The sequence below is a fragment of the Cricetulus griseus genome, chromosome 3 (genome assembly GCF_003668045.3).
Source record: "Cricetulus griseus strain 17A/GY chromosome 3, alternate assembly CriGri-PICRH-1.0, whole genome shotgun sequence".
Classification (NCBI taxonomy): Eukaryota; Metazoa; Chordata; class Mammalia; order Rodentia; family Cricetidae; genus Cricetulus; species Cricetulus griseus.
This window is the reverse complement of record NC_048596.1, coordinates 196,179,145-196,199,624: the sequence shown is the minus strand read 5'-3', so window position 1 is coordinate 196,199,624 and position 20,480 is coordinate 196,179,145. Positions and strand designations below refer to the sequence as shown.

At 44.3% G+C, this 20,480-nt stretch overlaps 1 protein-coding gene across 1 annotated transcript in view; it reads left to right on the top strand.

Annotated features, from left to right (window-relative positions):
• Positions 1-724: 724 nt before the first annotated feature.
• The window catches only part of Mbtps1 (membrane bound transcription factor peptidase, site 1), a 57,565-nt gene continuing 37,809 nt past the window's right edge, over positions 725-20,480 (top strand). Inside the window, 4 exon segments of the mRNA NM_001246682.1 lie at positions 725-785; positions 12,643-13,130; positions 14,251-14,508; positions 19,644-19,847. Of these exon segments, the coding sequence (NP_001233611.1) occupies positions 12,968-13,130; positions 14,251-14,508; positions 19,644-19,847 (625 nt within the window). The 5' untranslated portion in view covers positions 725-785; positions 12,643-12,967.

The following is a 20,480-nucleotide window of genomic DNA, read 5'->3' as shown; positions in this document are numbered from 1 at the left end:
CAGTACTAAATTAAGACTGAGAAGAGGCCTATCCTACTGGTGTCTAAATCGCTCAAGTACATTTTACCCGGCAGACTTTTATATTGACTGTTCAAAATGGTAAATGTCTGGTGTTATAAAAGCCCTTTCTGTTTTCAAAAGGGGCAGATGCCCCTTGGCGGTAGTTATAAACTGGGCCATCAGAGGACCTCTTGGCAGGTGGGACCACGAGGCTAGTTTAGGAGAACGCATACATAGATTTGGTTCATTTGAATAGCAATGGGGGTCAGTTTAGATGATTGCATAGACCCAGGCCATTAGAGGCCCTCAGTCGCTGTAGCCACGATAGGTAGTTTAGCGGGATACACAGACTCTGGCCAACAGAAGCTGGGGCTACAGAGGTAGTTTAGCATTGCGGATAAACTAGATAGCAGTCGTTCCCCTCGGCTGCGCAAAGAAGGGTGCCTGTTCCTTTCCGAACCCTCCAGGTCAGCAAGCCCCGCCCCGCGAACTACAAGAACCGGTGTCCTCCGCGGCCAGCCCCGCCCCTGCCTGCCCCAGGGTCGCAAATGTCGCGAGATATCTGGACTTCCTTTCGCCTCCGGTGCCGGGACGTCAGGAGCGCGCACGCAGGTCGCGGGCGCGCGGGGCACGCGAGGCCGCCGCTTCAGGCCCCTCAGCGGCGTGGTCTCGCGAGACTTGCGAGTAAACATCTCTCCCCCCCCCCCAATGGAGAGTCAAGGCGTGTTCGCGGCAGAGGCGCCGTTCCCCCGGGCCCGCCGACCTCGAGCCTGAGGCGGACGCAGGTACGTCAGCCGGCCGCGGGCGACAGCTGGCCGCGCCCTGGGCTCCGCCGCTCGTTCCCCGCGTGCGGGCCGCCGGCGACCGCTGTTAACTTCACCAGAGATTGGCCCGGAGCAGGCAGAGCGGCGGCCTGGCCTGCGCCTGCGCGCCGCGGTGCGCACGCGCCGCCCTCTGCAGGGCCCTGCGGCCGCGAGCCCCGGGGAGCGGGCCTGCGGGTCCGTGCGCTTTGAGGCTCGTATTTGCATTTACTGTACTTGTTGTTTTCGCGTGGCGCTCTGAGGTGACAGAAGGAACGCTTGAAGATTTGATTCTGGGTGCCAGAGGTGTCAGAAGGAACGCTTGAAGATTTGATTCTGGGTGCCAGCCACTAGGTTGGGAAGCGAAAGAAGAGCCGGCCGGAGAGAAAAGCAGTTCCTTCCATTAAAATCTGCAAGACTGGGTTTTACATAGGAAAAAAGAAAACCCTTAATAATTGAGACAAAGTCTAATTATAGGTCCAACTGGCTGTGAGCTCCTGATCCTCCTCCCTCCACCTCTGGTTCTGGAATTTAAAACGTCCACCACCAACACCTGCCTTAACGTTATTATTATTGTTTTTTTTTTTTAATGTAAGAGCTTTTTATAAAACGCCCGTTTCAAAGGGCCACTTGTTTTAAGTGTTACTGCCCAGTGACTTTGCATCAGCATACGGAGCTGCGCAGTCAGAACCACAACCCACTTTGAGAGTCATTCCCAAGACCCCTGGTACCCTTTTGTGATCAATATTCAGCCGGCTTATCACCAGTATACCGTCTCCTTAGATTTGCCTTTTGGGGATAGTCAGTGTGGCCTTTTGTGTCTGGTTTCTTGGTGCCTTATTTCCAGAATTCATCTTATCCCATGAATCGGTACTTCATCCTTTTTTGTGGCTAAATGATATTCCATTGTATAACAGCCCACATTCCCGCACCCCCATTTATGTGGAGCACCTTTTACCAAGAAAGTTTTATCTTCCAGTGTGTGACACGTTTGGCCACAGAGCTGTTTTTTGGGGAGGTGGCCACCTCAGCTGCACTCTTAGGACTCCTGCAGTCCTCAAACACCCTGTATAACCAAGAATTGGCTGTTACTATTAAAAGGTGATGTGGTGTTGGCCCTGCCTCCCCCACCCCATCACCTAGGAATGGAGGGTGTTTTCTAGTTAGTTTTTCTCTTGTTGCCATCATATCCTTATATTCTTTGGTTCTATTCTCTGCCTGACAGTAGACGATCCTTCCCTGAAGGGGAAGTCTCTCTGTGTGTGTGTGTGTGTGTGTGTGTGTGTGTGTGTGTGTGTGTGCGTGCGTGCGCGTGCGTGCGCGCGCTTGTGCATGAAGGGGAAGTCTCTGTGTGTGTGTGTGTGTGTGTGTGTGTGTGTGTGTGTGTGTGTGTGTGTGTGCGCGCCGCGCGGCGCGCGCGCGCTTGTGCATGGAGGCCAGAGCCCCATAGGTGTCTCAGGTGCACCACCTGTGTGTGTGTGTGTGTGTGTGTGTGTGTGTGTGTGTGTGTGTGTGTGCGCTTGTGCATGGAGGCCAGAGCCCCATAGGTGTCTCAGGTGCACCACCTTCCCTGAAGGGGAAGTCTGTGTGTGTGTGTGTGTGTGTGTGTGTGTGTGTGTGTGTGTGTGTGCGCGCGCGCTTGTGCATGGAGGCCAGAGCCCCATAGGTGTCTCAGGTGCACCACCTTCCCTGAAGGGGAAGTTGTGTGTGTGTGTGTGTGTGTGTGTGTGTGTGTGTGTGTGTGTGTGTGTGCGCGCTTGTGCATGGAGGCCAGAGCCCCATAGGTGTCTCAGGTGCACCACCTTCTCTGAGACAGGGACTCTGGAGCTTACCGGTTGAGCTGGACTAAGGGGTCAGTGCACCCTAGGGATGGCTTTGTGTCTGCCTCCCAGTGCTGGAATTATGGGTGTGCACTGGCTTGTTCAGCTTTTTGTGTGAATTTTGGGATCTGAGTTCAAGTCCTTGTTCCCCCTGGAACATCTCCTCAGGTCCTCCAAGGAGTGTTTTTAGTGGTTTCTTCTGGGTAGGAAGTTGTTCAGTATTAGCAACTGTTTTTTTTTTAATTATTTTTTTTATTTTTATTTTATGTGCATTGGTGTTTGCCAGCATGTATGTCTGTGTGAGGGTGTTGGATCCCCTGGAACTGGAGTTACAGACCTTTGTGAGCTGCCACGTGGGTGCTGGGATTGAACCCAGGTGTTCTGGAAGAGCAGCCAGTGCTCTTAACTGCTGAGCCATCTCTGCACCCCCCCAGTAGCAACCCTTGATTGCCAATCACTGTAGCCTTTCAGGGGTGGTATAGATGGGATCAGAACCAGTGATCTGAAATGGTAAGGAGTACAGACCTTCCATTTGGTATTTTGGGAGGTGACAGAGTTTAAGACAAACTAAGGCAGGTTAAAGAGGTGACAAGTGAGTTGTTTTCTCTTTCCTAGTGGCACAATGTATTTTGATATGTTTCACAAATCCATGTATGCATGATGTGTATGTATAGGTGCACATTGTGCCACAGCACACATGGAAGTCAGAGGACCGCTGTGGAGTTGGTTCTCTTTTCTCATCTTTATTACCAGGAATCAAAACTCAAGTCATCAGGCCAGGATAGCAAATGCCTTTATGGGACCATCTGACTAGCCCTACTAATCATTTTTATTTTTATTTACCTATTTTATATATAACAGTTTTTTCTTTATAATTTTTATTTTGTGTACATTGGTATTTGACCTGCATGTATGTATGTGTGTGGGAGTTAATGCCACTAGAACTTAACTTACAGACAGTTGTGAGCTGCCATGTGGGTGCTGGGAATTGAACCTGGGTCCTCTGGAAGAGAAGCCAGTAAGTACTATTAACTACTAAGCCACCTCTCCAGCCCCTATAAGAGAGTTTTGCCTGTATGTATGTATGTATGTGTACCACTTACCTGAGGAAACCAGAAGAGGGCATCACATCCCTTGGAACTGGCATTATAGTCAGTTGTGAGCATGTGGATAACTGGGAATAGAACTTGGGTCCTCTGGAAGAGTAGCAAGTGCTTTTAATCACTGAGTCATCTCTCCAGTCTTAGACTCTATTAATCTTGACAGTGTTTTTTTGTTTTGTTTTGTTTTTTCCTTAAGAAATGAATTTCAGATACAATGAGCAGAGTAGGAAGTTTGGTGGCATATCTGTGGCTGGCTGGTACCTGTTAGATGTCTAGGAACTTGGAGAGACTGCTAAGAGCCAAGAGCAAACTCTGCAGGGACAAGCAGCAAATGCCTTGGCTTCTCTGTTCACACAACACTGACTGATGGCTCATTGAGTCCTCCATATGCACCTTTATTTTTAAGAGAGTATCTTCTGGCACTGCTTAATTGTTAGCCTGTTAAACAGTGGGATTACAGCCAAGGATGCAATTAAGTTACAAAAGAGATCCTTTTCCAGCCAACTTTAAATTGAATAGTACCCTTTCATGGTTTAAACGGTTAGACTTCACTGGAGTTATTTCAGTAAACTAGTTAATTAAGAGGCAGGGCATGGTGGCATAATTAGATGACTGTGATATGGGTCATTTCCTCTCACCTGAATTACATTTTAAAATTATATTCAAGCAAATAACTTCAGATATATTTAAATTATACCCAGAAGTGTAATCTCGATGATGTTCTCCTACAGTGCACATTGTAAGCAGAAGAATTTCAGAACTGAAAGGGGCATTAGTGCCTCTTGCTGTTTGCTCTCCTCCCTCTTACACATGTACCCTGCTGTATCTGTTCTTGATATGAAGGTGTCTTCTGTTTAGAATTTGCTGTCAGGCTCATCTTGTGTTCATGTGTGTAAGTGGTGTAGTCATACTCATGGTAAGCCATGGGTGGAAGGACTATCTATCTTGTAGACGATAAGCAGGCCTTCTACAGGGATGCCTGGGAATTAAGTCTGATCAGCACTTGTTGGATCCAGGGGCAGCCTGAAGAGGTCCTGCAAGTAAGCTAAGCAGCATGCCTCTGAAGTTTCTGGAAGGAGCAGTGAGGAGCTACAGATTCTCACTTAGCTGGGAAGACCATGGTAGACAGATGTGGCAACAGTTTTTTGGAGAGAAATAGTATAAGATCACTCTGTATCAAAATAAGTAAGTCTGATTGGTTGGGTTTTTTGTTGTTTTGTTTTGAGACAAGGTCTTACTCTAGCTCTGATTGCCCTAGAACTCACTGTGTAGACCAGTCTGATCTCAAACTTGCACAGATCATGCCTGACACACAGTTGAAATTTTGTACTACTATCTTACCAGAAAATACAACTTCCTTTTAAAAAATGATTTTAAAGGATTTATTAAAAATAATAATAATAATATGTAGCTAACTGTAAAAATAACAAAAGCTCTTTCTACATTTTGAAGAAAATGTAATAAAGTGGAAAATGGGTACGTTATTCTGTTGGAGGTAGGAGCATTGTTACCATTTTGTTAGTTATGTTTGGTTTGTTTTTCCCGTGTACTTAGATACATTAAATTTCAGATTACTTTTATTTTGCCCAAATGTATGTATGTGCACCATGTGCTTGCTTGGTGTCCACAGAGGTAAGAAGAGAATGATAGATCCCATGAATTGGGCTTAGTTGATTGTGAACCTTTATGTGGGTGCTGGGACTCTAACCCATGTCCTCTGCAAGAGTTGCAAGTGCTCTTAGTCGCCGAGCCATCCCTCCAACTTGATGGATGCATTTTAAGAGTCAGTTTCCTGGCACTTGTGAGGTAGAGACAGATGGATCTCTGAGTTTGAGGCTAGCCTGGTCTACAGAGTGAGTTCCAGGACAGCCAGGGTTATGTAGAGAGACTCTGTCTCCAAAAATGGGGTGGAGGTGGGGGCAAAGCTTAGACCATTCTGTACATGAACTGACTTCTTTTTTTTTTTTTTTTTTTTGAGTTTTGAGGCAGGGTTTCTCTATGGCTTTGGAGGCTGTCCTGGAACTAGCTCTTGTAGACCAGATGAACTGACTTCTTAAATACTTCATTAGCACATTCTCCTCTTCCCAGTACTAGCACAAACTGACACTCATTTCCTGTGTTACCACCCTATGGGTCTAAAGTCCAGCTGGTTCTTTCTGGAGGCTCAAGAGAGAATCTGTTTTTTGTTTTTTTTTTTTTCCTGTTTATAGAAGCCACCTATATTCCTTGGTTCCTCGATTTCTTTTTAACAAAAAAACCAAACCCTGGCTTTTATCATCCCACCTCTGAACTAACCACCTGGCTGGATAAAGACCTTATAGTGACTAAAAGATGGAGGATGCCTTTCCCAACTTGGGGTGGTCATATTCTACTGAGTCTTTGTCCATATAAGTCATATCCACAGATTCTGGGGGGTTAGGATGTGGACATCTGTGGGGGGCCATAATTCAGCCTGGCTCAAGACACAGTTTGAAAAATTACTGCAGGGCGTTCTGTAGTACAAGCAGACCATTATTTCCCCGTCCTCTATTATCGTATGCTTAGATGGTCTCTAATTTTTCCTCATTACAATCTTGCACCATATATCTTTGGATGTACATAGTGTGCTTCGAGTTCATCCATGTTGGACTGAATTCCTGGGGGGGGGTGTTTTTTAAAAACAGTAGGCTCCTTCCCTTTGAAGAATGTGAACCAGACACTGGGGTTCCTAGACACCTTTCCTACTCAACCACAGGTTATAGGGGCAAGGGCATCCCTCCTTTAGGAATCAGTTTTCTCACCCAAAAGTGGAGGTAATAACAGGATGTTATGAGGGTTATATGAGTTACTATAAGACAGTGAATTCGAATCTCAGTTGCCACCATGAAATGCTTATTAAGTGTTAAGTGTTTATTCCTGGTTAGGAGTTATTTCTGGTCAGGAGTCTTTCCTATACAATTTTTAAGGGTTTTAGTGCATACTGACAAATGGTTTTGAGATTAAAAATCTATTAATAGCATAAGAATACTTACTGGGCTTGTTGAATTATTAAGTATGAATTATATTCTAGGTGCTTCAGCTTTTTTTTTTTCAGAAAGAAAGTTAATTGTTTTTTTTTTTTGTTGTTGTTGTTTGGTTTGGTTTGGTTTTTTGCCATGTAAGTGGTAAAGGAATTAAAAGCTAATTTGAACAGAATGTTTTTGACTGAAGCCTTTCAGAAAACATTATCAGCTCTGTGGAATGTGAGATAGAGTGTGCCCCCCCATATCCCAGTTCCACATTCACATATTCAGCCAATTGCTGATTGAAGTTATTTGCAGTGTTGGAGACATGCTAATGGTTAAGAGCCCTTACAAGGAGCCTGGGTTCTGTTCCCTCCTACAGGGCAACTCACAAACCACTGTAACATCTCCCTAGTGGATCCCCCGCCCTCTTCTGGCTTCCGTGGGCATTGCATGTTCATGGTACACATTTACATACACATAAAACATTGATACACAAGAAAAAAGAGGTCTTTAAAAAATATTTAGGACATGTCCATACTGAGTGTACTTTGTTCTGTGAACAATGTGGCAGAAGCATTTAGCATTTACATTTTTTTGGTATTATAAGTAATCTGGTATAAATTATACAGGTGGAAGTGCTGTGCTATTTTATGTAAAGGATTTGCATACTTTTAGATTTAGGGAGTTAGAGGCTAGAATCTCAGTAGATTCTCAGCCCTCAGTATATCCCTATGGTCAGCTACACGCCCCTTTTCATTTTAGTCAGTACTATCTATTGCCATGTTCTGGATGTCACTGGACAACTAATGAGTGTTAAGTTGCTTCATGAAATGGCCCTTGGGGATCATCTGATGCCTCCTCATGATTTGATTGCTGCAAGCTTTGAAAGGAACCACAGAAGCAGGCAGGGCTCTTCTCAGTGCCTCTGCTGAGGGAGGGGGCAGGCTGGGCCCCTTTGTCTGAGGTTGGTTGGCTTGCATAATGTGGTGAAGTCACTTTTCCCCTTTGTAAATATGTATTTTTAGTGGGTGGCATTTGAAACTATGTAAATAGCAGAATTTTCCTTAAGTTTCCACTTTATTTGCATTGGAGACTCTTTTCCCATTTTGAATTTTCAAGGGGTTATGATCTGTTGCTCATTATGTATTGTGAAGCTCAGATTGTCCCAGATTTTGCTTGGCAGATTTTGCTTGTCCCTCCACTCAACATAATTGCTTTCTCTGAGTGAGTGCTTCTTCACTGTCTGGCACAAGGGGTTCCACAGTCAACTCATTTTGTCCCACCCACCCTTGAGCTTTGTCTTCCAGGATCCTGACTTCTTTCCCTGGAGAATGGTACTCAGCCATCTGGGCACAAGGTGGACTTCCTTCTTGGGGATAAGACACCTAGCACTGCTCTTGGTAGATGGGATATGTATTCAGATGTGCACTTGTTTATTTCTGTATCTCTGTGCACATCTGAAAGCCTCAAGTTTATGCCAGCATTCCAATTTCAGCTCAGTACCGAATGGCTCATTTTATTTTTTGATGGCTTTCCTCTCACTTTCTTACCTGCTTGACTTCAGCTTTAACTGGGTGTCTGTGGCTTCCTTGTCCTCCACATACGAACTCAGAAAGTGAAGGACAAGTTAACGGCTTGCTTTCTCCCTGTGTGTGAGCCTATACACACACACACACACACACACACACACACACACACACACACACACACACACACACACACACACACACACACACACACACCCCTCTCTCTGACTAATGTCTGTTATGGTGCTCCTGCCTGCCTCTAGCTAGTGGGCATATCTTGTGGCTCATGTTTACTGACTTGGGGTTGTAGCTTGAACACCGTGAGTTGTTGATACAGGTGAGTAGGTGTGTTACAGCTCTCAAAGTGCAGTCTGTTCTTTTAAAAGCTCCACTGAACATTTCTCAGTGTTAGGATCTCTCTAAACACACAGGCCCAAGAGCACAGGGGTTGGTGTTAAATGGTTGGCTTCCTGTGCTCAGGCTCCATGTACTAGCTTCTAAAAGTTGAGTCATGAATTAGAAGCCATAAAGGAAAATAAATGATTTGAGCCTTCTTCCAGGATTGGGAACCTGTAGAAACCTCAGGCTCTGTAATTTTCCATCACATGCCAGTCGCAGTCATATCTTCTAAAAACCTGGACTTTCCACCTTTTAGGACAATAAGCAGGTTACCCAGGTCTGCACAACAGAGCTGTTTTCGTTTTCTGTCATTTCCAACTTGCTCATTTATCCCAGGAGACTTTTGTACCTGAAGCATCTTCCTTCTTTCCTTACTTCCTTCTAGCACTAGTGGATGTGGAGAAGTTCCTGGAGTAAATGGGGCTTTGTGGAGTGCAGTCAGACCAGGGCCAGCTTAGTGTGAACTTTTTCTGGTAGAGATCAGTAATATTTTAAAACACTTCTTTATTTTTTGTGTGTGGTTGAGTACTAGATCAGAGAGGTCATATTTGGGAGTTAGTTCCAGGGATGGAACTCAGTCAGGCTTGACAGCAAGTGGCTTTATCTGCTGAGCCATCTCCCTGTCCCTCTTAAAAAACAAAACAAACAAACAAAAAAAACTAAGCCAGTGGCCAGACTATCCTTACGGAAGAAGTCTGATTTCTGCTTTCTTTTGGTTTCTCCTGACTCTTGTCATCTTCCCCAAAGAAGAGATACTGGGTGGCCTAGGATTTGGACAGCCTCTGCTTGCTTCCCGGTGTTGATGAGCATCCTAAACAGACTAAGTGTTCACAACTTAGTTCCCATGTGGGTGTTTCCCTGAGCCAGCTTCCATTTAGTCTTCATCTTAGAGGCAAAAGTTACCCTTGTGACTTGGATTCCTCACCTGCATTCTTGCACATCTGGTCATCAGGAGAGTTTGTTGACTCTGCCTTCTTATCCCTAAGGTCCCAGGCAGCATCTTCTCTCAGTGGGTTATTTACCATGATTTTCCACCACATCCTTGGTCCCCTGTATTCCTTTCTCCTAGAGGGCTGAGTGGTCAGCTGTGTCTTCCCATCCCTTTCAGAATAAGAACTGAGGTCCTCTCTGATGTCCAGAGCCGTCCCTGGTCTGTCCCCAGTTCTTTCATCTCTCCTCCCTTCCCTTTCTGCATTCTGCTTAGCCATATTGGCCTCTTTGCTTTTCTTCTCACTCCAAACTACTTCTTTTTAGGTGTCTACCTAAAAGTCCCTTCTGTGGGGGTCTTCGTGACACTCAGGCTGACGATGCAGTCCTCTTAGCTGTCCTGTTCCCTTCCTTTCTCTGTTTTCCAAGCACAGCACTTACTATCAGCTAAGCTGCGTTTGCTTATTTCTTATCTGCATCCCCATCCTGGGAGATAAGCTCTGTGAGGTCAGAGGTTTCTGCCATGGTTTGTCCAGTGATCCTCCTGCCTGTACAGTGCAGAGCTCTGAGCAGCTGCTTAGTAGCCTTGTTCTCTGTCTCTGTGCTCATTCCCCTTGACTACTGGTGCCTGCATTCTGGAATGTCCTGTTGCAACCTTCTTCCTCCTCATACAGAATGCCTGCCCTATTGGTCCTTGAGCATTAGCATATTCTGTGCTCTTGTCCACAGATGCATCCCTTCTCCCTTCATAGTGCCTTATGTGCAGCTCACCCACCTCCACTTCTGCATAACTAAAACCTTTTTCTTGTCATTCCTAAAGGGACTCTCTCTCAGCTTAGGTGACCTCTACTCTGACACCTTCCTTTCCTGCTTTTGGCTTGGTGCTTGGTTTGTGGTTGGCATCCTTTGCTTCCTCACACATACAGCACTGTGTCCCTGTCTCTCCCCCCCCTCCTCTCTGCCTCTCCCTCTCCCCCCACCCCACTCCAGCACCTGGCAGTACCTTACTGGGTAAGCATTCTATAAAATGGCATGGCATGGTGAGTAATAAAGCCAGAGTGCCCTGTGATATGTGTGTGTGCGCGTGTGTGCATGTGTGCGTGCGCACCTAGCTGGTTATTTTCTTTTGAAAAACTTTATTTCATTCCTTACCATTTCTTTGTTTTAGAATCAGGCCCCTGCCTAATTTGTAAACATGAACTGTACAGAATACATCATAATATAAATTGATGTCTACCTGTGGGAGAGTTATCAAGGAAGGTGATAAAGTGATTTACTGCAGTAAGGCCTACGATGCTCTCACAAGTATCGTTCACTAACATTCATGTTATATATCTCTACACTAGCTTATAGATTCTTTCTCTTAATGCAGAGGGTTTAAGAGATTATTTTTGTTACTTTTTTTTCATTTAAAAATTTTCTATGTATAGGTGTTTTGCCTTCTGTGCACAGTGTATATGCAATGCTTAGGGAGGCCAGAAGAGGGCCTAGGATCCCCTGGAACTAGAGTGACAGATGGTTGTTAACAACCATGTGGGTATTGGGAATCGAACCCATATCTTCTGGAAGAGCAGCCAGTGCTTTAACCACTGGGAAACTCTCCATCCCCTTTTGTAAAGTGCACACTTATTACAGCAATAGAACTATTACATTACTTCAGTGACTGGGTGTATGTATATTCTTTGACCAGTGATCTTTAGGGGCTGTTTTCTGAGACTTTGTTCCCTGATAGCTCTCATAGGGACTCTGGCTTCTGAAGAATGTTTAAGGTGGCTTAGCTGACCTCTGGTTTTTTACTGGGATCTTTGTTTTACTTTTTTGCTGTTGTGGTTGACATTCTCACTGTCCTTCTGTTGAGATAGCCATAGTTGTTTCTCCTGTGAGTACATCCCAGCAGCCCCAGCCTCTGGTGTGTGTTCTAGACTGGCCAGTTTTGCAGACTGTTGGGTGGTACAGCAGTAAAGGTCCCTATTGGTAAAGTTTAAACAGCTGTTTAAGTCCTACTCCCTCAGTATTGTTTCATCCCTTTCCTGTTTTAGAAGTACAAACAGGCAGTTGCTGAAACCAAAACCTCTTTATTACTCTAAAGTACCAGTTTCTGCCAAAAGAATGGGTTTAATTGACCATCTTGGTTGATGGTGGCTCATTCTTTGTCTGTTGGTTTTTGTTTTTGTTTGTTTGTTTTTCTTCTTTTGTAACAGTACAAGGGTCCAACTTGTTCTGTGCTTCCCTCCTCTGGCTGGATTATTCCCCACAGATAAGGTGGTGAGCTACATTTGCTGGTCAGCCTGTGGCAGTTCGGCCCTCACTGCCAGTGTTGTGAAGAACAGCTATTGCTCCTGTACTTCAGATATTTGCTCCTGTACTTCAGATATTTTGAGAGAGATCTGAGCCCAAGAGAAATTTTATACTCAAATAATACTTTCTTTAGCAATAGCTTTCCTCACAAACTGTTCTCTATTCCACTTTCAGTAAAGAGCTAATCTGATTTTATAATAGATTAAACCAGTTTAATTTAAGCTTGATGCTTCAGGTAAAATAAATTTAATGGCTGCAAAAAATGTCTGTGCCCTTTTCATAAAATTGGCAGAAAGTATTTTAAAATACGAGTGCATTTAAGCCATGTCTCTTAAAGAACCTATTAAAATGACTTGGCTAGAAAATAGTTTGTACTTAGGTATAATTTACAGCAGAAAATAAGGACCTATAAACTATGCTTTTGACTGAGAAATTGTAGATGCTGACTGGCAACATGCCCTGAACTATGGAGAGCTCCACATGTCAAGAAATACAGTCTAAGGCAGAAGTGGAGGATGGGACATGAAAGATGGTTTTTCTTCTTTCCTAGCTGTAGGGATGGAGGCTAGCCTGCTTCATGCTCCTCTTGTTAGCTATTGTCCTTAGTCTCTTCACTTTCCTCACTTATTTTTCCCTTTACTTCTTGGAGAACTATCTTGAATTGTTTCCAGGAAAGCAGTGAGGCATAAGTAAGTCTAAACAAGAGTGGGGACTTGGTGTTGTATTCCCAATTGTCTGTTTTGGTTGGGATGTTTCTGATGTGTCTGTGTGCTGTTTTGTTTCAGGTCGGCCCTCAGAGTGGTTTCTTGGGCATCCCCACTAGATTTGGGTCTGTGGTGCAAATGGAGTCTAGGACTCAGTCGACTCTGCCCTAATGAGAGAAGCCCCTGTCCAAGATGGAGAAGAAGCGGAGAAAGAAATGAAAGCCTCTTTTTGGGCCAAGCTGTGGGTGACCATGGGACTGAGGTTTTCTTTTCGTTGGACAAGTCTGTAGGATGGCTGATCAGTAAGGTTGCAGCTTTTAGCCAAAACAGAAATTCACTTCTGATCAAGGAAGAACCTAGTGCGATTTGAATTTATGCAATTTTATGACCATATTCACTTAGGACCATGAAGCTCATCAACATCTGGCTTCTTCTGCTGGTGGTTTTGCTCTGTGGAAAGAAGCATCTGGGTGACAGGCTGGGGAAGAAAGCGTTTGAAAAGGCATCATGCCCTAGCTGTTCCCACCTGACTTTGAAGGTGGAATTCTCCTCAACTGTGGTGGAATATGGTAATGAACTATCTTTAGTGTTGGGCCCTCCCATCTTACTGGTTTCATACTTAGTATAAATATTAGCTTCTGTTCCACTTCTCTGGTAAATTTCAAATGGAATGAGTGGACACCATGCAGGCATTAACATCTGCTTAAGGGGTTTTCCCCATGGGGTAGAACTGACTGTGACCATTGTAGCTGGGAGGGTGCTGATGTAGATTTTAAAGTCACTTTGGAAGCCAAGCCCCAGGCAGAAGGGCTGAGCAGGAAACATGGGACTCCATCCGGTCTTTGTTTTCACCTTCTATAGAACAAATAGCCATGCATTCTCTGAACACTTGTCCCTGTTGCAAAACTACATTTCTTTACTGTAGTCAAATTTCTGTAGATATGGGGGTTTTATTTATTCATTTATTTAAATTTACAAATGTTTTATGTGTATGAATGTTTTGCCTGGATGTAATGTCTGTGGACCATGTGATTGCTTGGCACTTGTGGAAGCCAGAAGAGAGTTTTGGATCTTGTGGAACTAGAGTTACAGATGGTTGTGAGCCACTGTGAGGGTCCTGGGAACTAAACCCAGGGTCCACTCTAAGAACAGTAAGCACTCTTAACCCCTGAGCCATCTCTCCAGCACCCCTGGTTTATATTTCTTACAATGTGTTTTGATTATACATGTGTATGGATATATGCACATGTGAGCAGGTGCCTGTAGAGGCTAGAAGTATTGGATTCCCTGGAGCTAGATTTATAGGTGGTTGGGTATTGGAAACTGAAGCCAGGTCCTCTGCAAAAATACATAGGTGCCTGGGTTTAAACTGTATATTTTGTGTGATTAAGATTCGAGTAAGTCAGCTTTACCCAGAACTCTGTATATCCCTGTCTACAGCTTTTTTGTTTTTGTTTTTCAAGACTGGGTTTTTCTATGTAGCCCTGGAACTCAATTTATGGACCAGGCTGGCCTCAAACTCAGAGAAATCAGCCTTTCTCTGCCTCCCGAGTGCTGGTATTAAAGGCATGAGCCACCTATGGCATTTTATACTTACCTTTCTGCTTGCTCTTATTTTGCTGTGGGCTGAGTTACATATATGCTATTATGTATGTAAGTACTTATTTTTACTGTGGCCATTGATTTCAGAATATATTGTGGCTTTCAACGGATACTTCACAGCCAAAGCTAGAAACTCATTTATTTCAAGTGCTCTGAAAAGCAGTGAAGTAGACAACTGGAGAATTATACCTCGGAACAACCCATCCAGTGACTACCCTAGTGATTTTGAGGTGATTCAGATAAAAGAGAAGCAGAAGGCCGGGCTGCTCACACTTGAAGATCATCCAAACATCAAGCGGGTGACACCTCAACGCAAAGTCTTTCGTTCCTTGAAGTTTGCTGAATGTGAGTATGGTGAGCACAGGCCGCATCATGACTGCTTGGCTTTCACCACAGAGTGGTGATTTGGGGACACCTATGTTCTTTTTCACAGTTCTCCAGTGGAGAATGTTGTCTTATCAGGCAGTTTCTTTGTTTTGTTTTCTGAGACAGGGTTTCTTGTAGCTAAGGCTTCAAAATCATTGTGAAGCTAAGGCTGGCCTTGTACTTGTGCCTCACCTCCAAAGTGCTGTGATTACAGGCATGCGCTGCCATACCCAGTAGACAGCATTTTTTCTTTTTTTTTTTTTTTTTGAGAAATGTAGCTTCATGCTTTTGTGGGAGAAACACTGAGGGTCTGTAGTGGAGCATGGTGGTGCCATGCATCTCTGTGGAAGCTGGTTTCTAGCTGTGTTCACCTGGGACTCTTCCCAACTTTGAGTCTACCAGCCCTTTGTGTGTTGAGTGGAAAGTGTTGGCCTTTTTTTTTTTTAATGCCAGGTGGTGGTGGCATACATTTTTAATCCCAATATTTAGGAGGCCGAGGCAGATGGATCTCTGTGAGTTTGAGGGCAGCCTGATCTACAGAGTAAGTTCCAAGACAGCCAAGGCTACATAGAGAAACTGTAGGGGGAAATGTAGACCACGCCCACTTGAGGGCTGTCACAGGTGACGCTGACCACGCACACTTGAGGTAGCAAGGCTTTAAATATCAGGGATGCATGCATGTGGCTATCTTTTCTCTCTCCCGCTGGCTGTATAGGACTGGCTCTGTCGAGTGAGTACTTCCTAATAAACCATCTGTTTTCAAACTAGTTCTGACTCCATTGTGATCCACATTAATTGCGATCCACTTTAAGAAATTGTCTTCAAAAAACCAAACCAAAACAACAAAACCCAAAACTAGTCTGTTTGTGATCCACTTTAAGAAACTCTTTCTTCAAAAAACCAAAACAACAAAACCCAAAACCAGTCTGCTCCATAGCCAGGCTGGAACTGAGACAGTTTTCTTGCCTCACATTCACAAATGCTGGGATTGTAGAGGTATGCCACCACACCCTTGTGTAGACCTTGTCTTTGTGTCTCCTCTATACTTAATTTTGAGCACATAAAATATCTTTTTCCTGGGCTTTGTTTTGTTTCCCTCTGAGCTCCCTGACCAGGACCAGAGGTGGATGTTGTAGCACACCCTTGTAATCTGTGGGCTCTGGCAAGCCTGTGGGTATGTGCCCATGTAGTTTTGCTACAGTTGGGCTTTTGAAGGTAGAATACATCCCCAAGTAACAAACTACAAACTTAATGTAGTGCTTTCTGTAATGGAGAGGACCTGGTGCCTCTCCATTTTTTTCCTCTTCATCAAACCAATACTGCTATTTAATAATTTGCTATCATTTCTTTTCCCTTCCTTCATTCCTTTTTTGTCTTTTTTGAGACAGTGTTATATACCCAAGGCTGACTCAGAATTTATTATGTAGTCCAGCATGACCCTGAATTTGTGATCCTTTTGTTTCCACCTTTGAAGTGTGGGGATTATAGGTGAGAGAATTTAGGCGTTATGCTGGCCTGCCCCCTGTCACCTGGCAGAATATGCTCAATCACCACCCTGGTCAGCCCAAGTTTCCATAGCTGCTTCATCACTTCGCAGTCTACTTGCAGGTACAAAGGACCCACTTCTGTTCCCCTGGGACAGCCAGGACTTTTCCTGTCTCCCTCTTCTCTCCTGTCCTCTCTCTGTCACTGTGTTTGTAACTCTTGGGGGTGGGGAGGGGCTTCCCTTTCTAATAAAACTTTTCACTTAATCTCTGTCGGCCTGGCTTGTTTGTCCCTCACCAGCCGTGGAATCTGCCAAGGTCCCCCAAGCACTTATTATAGCAATAGGCCCTCAGCATCACACCCAGTTTTAGGTGGTGCTGGCAACAAAACTTGGAGCCTTTTGCATTGCTAGGCAGGTATTCTACCAACTGAGCTACAGCCCCAGCCCTGTTGTTTGTTTTATCAGGCAGGATAAAGAACATTTCATTCTCCCTGCTTTGTCTAGGGAGTTGCAGACTTCGGGTCTGATTTCTTAAGGGCCTGACCCATTATCCCAGATGTTTTGTATCTTTTCTCCTTAAAGAGCTGCAGTGCCCAAACAGCTCAGGAAAACCAGATCAAACTTGATATAGTCAGGTTTGCACACTCATTTTATTCGACTTCCTGTTCATTTTTGTTCATTTCATCTTTGAGAACTCTAGAATGTTTTTGGAGACTTAGAGTTACCTGATTCTAGCCATGAAGCCTAGGCTATCCTTATGGGCTTCCTTTCTTTAGCGTATTGTGGCTATCTATAATCTTGAGCAGGAAGTTCCTTTTCACTATAAGCTTCATTTTTCTCTCCTAACATCCTAACATAGAGAGGTACTGACCACTCACTTCTCTGGTTCTCAGAGGTTGAGGTGAAATAGTGCCAAAGTGTGGTGCTTAGCAGCGTGTTCACAGCATGTGATAGCAGCTGGACTCAGGTTTTGCTTTATGTTGACGTTGGGCTGAAATCTGTCTTGCTTTGGATCCCATTGGGTTCTGTCCCACTGGCCCTAAGACAAAGCTAACATCTTTTCCATAAGAGGTGTTAATGCCATCATGAAGATGTCTGCTGTGCTGCCTAGTTTTATGTCAACTTGATACAAGCTAAAGTCAGCTGAGAGGAAGGATCCTCAATTAAGGAAATGCCTCTATGAGATCAGACTGTAAGCAAGCCTGCAGGGTGTTTTCTTAATTAGTGATTGATGTGGGAGGGCCCAGTCCATTGTAGGTGGTGCCATCTGTGGGGTGGTAGTCCTATGTTCTGTAAGAAAGCAGGCTGAGCAAGCCATATAGAGCAAACCAGTAAGCAGCACCCCTCCATGGCCTCTGCATGAGCTTCTGCCTCCAGGTTTCTGCCCTATTTGAGTTCCTGCCCTGACTCCCCTTGGTGATGGATTATTACCTGAAGTGTAAACTAAAATAAACCCTTTCTTTCCCAAGTTCCTTTGGTTATGGTATTTCATCAATAGTAACCCCTAACTAGGACATCATCTCTCTCTTATTTGCAGATGTCTTGCTGTTTTTGTTTTTGTTTTTTTAATCAGTTCTTCCCTCCACAGGTCTTTCAGTGGTTATTCATATGGCATGGTCTGTGCCCCTCACTATTTTCTTTGAGTGCTCTGTTCTGTTTAAGGTCAGAGCAGAGCAGACTGCTCCCATCATCTAAATGTTCTTTCTCAGTATCTCTGGGATTGTCCCTGTTACCAACTTACAGACAAGAGTCACCTAGGAAACTCAGTGCAGGTAGATTTGAATTGGACTGACATTTTAGACAGTTGCTTCATGGGGCTGATAGCCTCTTTTTTTCCATGTCCCATACTTTCATGGGTATGCCCTGGAAACCTTGAGAATAATGAGAGTCATTTGCTTTAGAACTAGCACTGTAGGAGTAGTACAGGCTTGTTCTTAAAACTGATTTGAGGGCTAGCAAGGTAGCTCAGTGGGTAACAGTACTTGCCATGTAAGTCTGACGATCTATGTTCAATCCCTGGGACCCATGTAAAGGTTGAAGGAGAGAACTGACTCAAAGTTGTACATGCTCCCACATACTAATAAATGAAATTAAGGTTTTTAAAATATGATGTTTTTCATTGAAACAAAGATTTTGAAAGGTAAAGTGAAAACTCATAATATTTTATTTTATTTCCTTTTATTATTTATTTTAATGAAGGAATTTTTCTGATAGGGAATGTCCTTCTGTATATATGTTTCTCTTATTGGTTGATGCATAAAACACTGTTTGGCCAATAGAAGCAGGAAGATAGGCTGGACTAGGAGAATTCTGAGAAAGATATGCAGAGAGGGACCGCAAGGAGACACCATGTAAGGACCGGGAAGATAGGATGCTCCAGGCGTTCTCTGGTAAGATAAGGCCATGTAGAAATACATAGATTAGTAGTTATAAGTTAATAATTAAGACACAGCTAGCCAATAAGAAGCCCTAGCCATGGGCCAACAAGTTTTATAATTAATATAGCTTCTATGTGCTTATTTGGGGCTGAAGGATGGCAGGAACTGGCGGGACAAGAGAAACTCCAGCTACATTTTTCAGGTCTTAAAATTCATTATTTAAGTGTACAATTTTGGTTTTTCGAGATAGGGTTTCTCTGTGGCTTTGGAGGCTGTCCTGGAACTAGCTCTTGTAGACCAGGCTGGTCTCGAACTCACCGAGATCCGCCTACCTCTGCCTCCCGAGTGCTGGGATTAAAGGTGTGCACCACCGCCGCCCGCATAAGTAGTCTTTTTTTTTTTTTAAATGTATGAGTGTTCTATCCGTATGCATGCCTGTACACCAGAAGAGGGCATCAGATCTCATTATAGATGCTGTGAGCCACCAAGTGGGTTCTGGGAATTGAACTAAGGACCTCTGGAAGAGCAGCAAGCACTCTTAAACTCTGAGCTGTCTTAAGCGTACAATTTGACAGACCTTAGCAAAAGCATACAAAATAGGTCTATTCTGTTGCTTCAGACTTTCCTCTCACCCTCCTGTTTCTTTTTGTTTTTGAAAGGGGAAATTGGATAAGGTAAGAAAATTGCTGAGTTTTATACTTAAAGTCCCTGCTAAAGTCTGGCCAGAGGTATGTTCAGTGAGGTAAGGCAGCTTTTTCCTGTCCAGAGTGCAGAACTTGTAAAAGCTGCTGATCCTCTAGTGGCCAGCTCTTGGGTCATTTCCCTTTCTTCTGATCTCTCAAGGGTAGGCCACTGGTGAGAATGATTTTTTATCTTTAGTGTCTTAGTGTCACAAAAGACTTATTTATTTGAGACAGGGTTTTGCAGTATAGCCTAGGTAGCTTTAAACTCATAATCTACCTGTTTCAGCCTTGTTAGTGCTGGGGTTACAGATGTGTATTACCATGACCCCAAGCAGGGCTTCAGTAAAAGTTACTGTAAGTCTTTCTGTGCCTTCCCTTGGTTACAAAATTGTAAGAGTCATTTGGGTATAATATAGCAACTAAAAATATAGTTGTGATTGCCTTGAGGAAAGTCCTGAAACATGATTTCAAGGTGTCCTTGCTGCTTGCAGGAGGGTGGCCTTGCCTTAGAGCACAGTATGTCCAGTTGCTTTCTTGGTCTCTGATCATGCTCTTCCTTGACCCTAGCTGACCCCATTGTGCCATGTAATGAAACTCGGTGGAGCCAGAAGTGGCAGTCATCACGACCCCTGAGAAGAGCCAGTCTCTCCCTGGGCTCTGGATTCTGGCATGCAACAGGAAGACATTCAAGCCGGCGATTGCTGAGAGCCATTCCTCGACAGGTTGCCCAGACATTGCAGGCAGATGTGCTGTGGCAGATGGGATACACAGGTATGTACTGCAGACCAGGGACTTGGACAGTCGGCATCCAGGGAGGCCGGCTGCTAGGTTGCCCCTCCACAGCTCTGCTACCATATACATCTGTCTCTCCTTCTTACCATGTATGGAGCTAGGTACAGTTAACTGTTTCCATATTTGCCTCTTAAGCCCAGCATCTGTTTCTGTGACTTGTTTTTACATGTCACAATTTGTGTGTATTTACTTGAACACAAGTACACGTGTATGTATATATAGGAATGCACACATGTGTGTGTGCCTGAGTGTATACATGAGTGCATGTGTACATGTGTGCCATGTTAAGATCAGTGGATGACTTGTAGGCATCTCTACTTTCCTACTATGTGGGACCTGGGAATGGAATGCAGGACATTGGACTTGAATGTTTCTTTCCTGTTGACACTACATAAAACAGCAGAACTCAAAGCCCATGTCTGCCATCATGTGCTGCAGTGCCACGTCACACCTGCAAAACTGCACTCTTCTAGGAAGGTGATAACATTCAAATATGGACACCTGGATTTGAGCAATTCCATGACAGTTAGTCTTGTTTACTTGGTCTTTGGAGTAACTGAGGAATCATTTCACTAGCTGGCCACTTGATTTGGGAAACTGAAGGACCATGGC